This window comes from Apis dorsata, unplaced genomic scaffold (assembly GCF_000469605.1).
Source record: "Apis dorsata unplaced genomic scaffold, Apis dorsata 1.3 scaffold_59, whole genome shotgun sequence".
Classification (NCBI taxonomy): domain Eukaryota; kingdom Metazoa; phylum Arthropoda; class Insecta; order Hymenoptera; family Apidae; genus Apis; species Apis dorsata.
Window position 1 is genome coordinate 798,129 of NW_006263359.1, and position 2,960 is coordinate 801,088.

Below are 2,960 nucleotides of genomic sequence, written 5' to 3' on the forward strand. Positions count from 1 at the left end.
TATCCACAGGAAGATGCAAGAAGATTTTTACTACAACACGTGTACAAATTACGTGTACAAAGTATCTTTTTGCGCGTACAAAATAAAATTTTCCATTCGTCATCAAGAATTCGGATATTCTGGACTATGTTTCGTTTTCACAAAATTAAATTGTTGATCGAGAACGTAATAATCGCGTTATTAAATTGCTTAATAATCCTCGATTCGTTCTCTCTCAAAAATATAAATATTACACATTGTACAAAAATATCTTTGAAACAAAAAATAATCAATGATTACTGAAACTGGCCACGAATGAAGTAATTAAGAGATTAAAATTAATCTATCGTTGGCAGTTTAACAGCTAACCTGTATAAATAAATAAATTAACGGATAAATCTATCACAAACACACTGTAACAAAATGGCGAGAAGGAAAGAGGCGGTCCTCCAAGTCGAGATAGAGGACGAGGAGGATTGGGCACAATTGTTGGAAAAAAAGGGTTTGATACTCGCCGACGTTTTCTCGTCGTGGTGCGGCCCGTGCATCGCGATGGTGAGCATGCTTCGAAGCGTGAAAATGGAAGTTGGTGAGGCGATCAGCTACGCGATCGTGAAGAACGATCACATCAGCGATCTCGAACGATTCCGCGAAAGAAGCGAGCCGGTCTGGATGTTCCTCGAAAATGGTCAAATGGTCAATTTGATGTTCGGCGCCAACTGTCCCCAGCTTCGAAAACTGATAATGTCCGAGATCAAACGTGTCGAGTACAAGGAAGAGCCGGAAATGCAGCAACCTGTCAGCACTAGGACCGCGGAGGAAGAGGTTGCGTGGCAGGAGAAGGAGGCCATCAGGTATTCTTGAAACTTTGCCACGATATGGTCAGTCAGTATTCGTATTCTACGTTACATAAATTTTTTTTTTTCATTTTTAACTCTGCGAATTATATGTAATTATATGTAATTGATTACAGATATTTAAGAAAATCAACAAAGTTTCGATACTTTTTTAAGTATTCTTGTGTCAATATAACTTTTTACATATCTTCGTATTTTTTCCCAGTGAATTTGGTTTTAATAATCTAATAAAATATTTCTGGACTGAAAAAAAAAATTAGTTAAGAGTTATTTTTCTTGTAACGTAGGATAATAAAACACTTGACTGACTGTATTATCTGTGAGCATAGTTAGTGGAGTTCAAAAATGGATGGAAAATTAAATAAAACAAGAAAAGCAATCGAGGAACGCGAACGTGCCAAGGAGGAGGCCGAGCGGCTTGAGAAGTACGAGGCGTTCTTGGCTCAGATGATATTCGAGCTGAGCGAGTTCACCGCCCTGGTTTTCTATCCGTGGGTGTTCAAAGACGAGCAGGGACGGCACAGGGACAAGTATCAGTGCCCTCCGTATCTTGAATTGGTCAATACACTGTTCAAACAGAACTACGACGTGCTAGAGGAGATGCGAATACAGTTAACCGAGGAAATAATCGAGAAGATGTTCGTCGAGAGCAACGAGGAGATTACCAAGGCTATTGTAGCAGGTGTGCATTTTTTCGAGCTGAAAAAAATTTCAAAATTTATGGAATCGTGCATACTGATGGAACGTCTATTATCCGAATCGACGTCGAAATGAACATTCTTTTATATTATATAAAAGAATACGTAACTCGTGAGAGAGATTACATTACAATAATAATAATTAATGATCAGAATATCTTAATTTGTCTACGTGTTCGTGGATAATCGAAGTGATTATTAGATAATCGACGTTCTGATTTGATGGAATAAAACGAAATGGAAATCTTGTGGATGGAAGGATAATTATATTCAAATTATTTGTACGTAATAAGTGCAGGATTGACCGATGGTAGAACGATAGCGATGAGACTGAAAGGTAGACGGCCTCATCCCGATTGGCCCGTGGCCTTTCCCTTCGAGTGCCCTAAGGGGGTTAAAAGGTGCCCTACACGAGAGATCAACGATGTAGAGAATTATCTGATACATTTGTTAACCAGCAAAGAGCCACTGCTTCAGGGTAATGCTGTTCCTTTCAATACAACTGATTCCTACATGGAGAGGCACGTGTACGTTCACGAGCCTGATCCTGAGGACGAGGAGGATTTTCCTCGCACCCATCCCGCTGTTTGGGTACCCCCTCAGGTATTCCTTGAATTTAACACACTCGTTCTTTTAAACCTTCTCTTAAGATTAAGAGCGATTAATAGATCATTATTAAAAAGATTTTAAGAATTTTATTTCTTGGTACTATGTATCCCAGATATTATAATCTAAGAAATTCTAATTTTTTTATTAGAATATTTCAAAATTTCAGAAATCAGAAGAAAATTAACACGTTTGAATTTTATTCCGTTTCGTTAAGTCTTGTTTCTTATTCAAAAAAATGAAACACGGTTAAAAAATGATTTTTTGGAATAATTATTGATTATTCAGGCCCGAAGCAAAGTGCACGTGTACACAAGCCTCTTCGCCAGTTATATGGAATTGGTCCATCCTTACGAGGAACCTGTACCGCCTCCTCCATTCTGCGCCTTCAAATTCTATTATTCAAAGTTCCCCATTCTTAGTGAGACGTGTGCCCTTTTCCCGGACGCTATCGAATATTTTGGTGCATTCGAATTCGATGCTCCGCCAATCGCAAGGCGAATAGCATCGTCCCCTGAAGACTTCGAGAGAAAGGTTCCTTTATTTCTCTTTTAAAAAATATACAGGATATTAATATAATAATACTTAATAATATGTTAATAGGAGGATCTAGAAATCAAAACAAAACTTAATGTATAAAGATATTGGTCGAATTTTATTTATTAAATTATAAATAATTTAAATTTTCATTAGATGAGGTAAAGTAGAGATAGAATGATGATGTAAAGTCTGTTTTACTTTCGTATATTAACACCCTGTATATTAGATGAAACAGTCAAAATATTCATTTATCTCATATATATATATATATATATATATA

At 36.9% G+C, this 2,960-nt stretch overlaps 1 protein-coding gene across 1 annotated transcript in view; it reads left to right on the plus strand.

Annotated features, from left to right (window-relative positions):
- The first annotated feature begins 330 nt into the window (after positions 1-330).
- The window catches only part of LOC102670928, a 5,521-nt gene continuing 2,891 nt past the window's right edge, over positions 331-2,960 (plus strand). Inside the window, exons 1-5 of the mRNA XM_031515258.1 lie at positions 331-833; positions 1,208-1,518; positions 1,833-2,137; positions 2,429-2,674; positions 2,916-2,926. Of these exons, the coding sequence (XP_031371118.1) occupies positions 403-833; positions 1,208-1,518; positions 1,833-2,137; positions 2,429-2,674; positions 2,916-2,926 (1,304 nt within the window). The 5' untranslated portion in view covers positions 331-402. The remainder of the gene's footprint in view (positions 834-1,207; positions 1,519-1,832; positions 2,138-2,428; positions 2,675-2,915; positions 2,927-2,960) is intronic.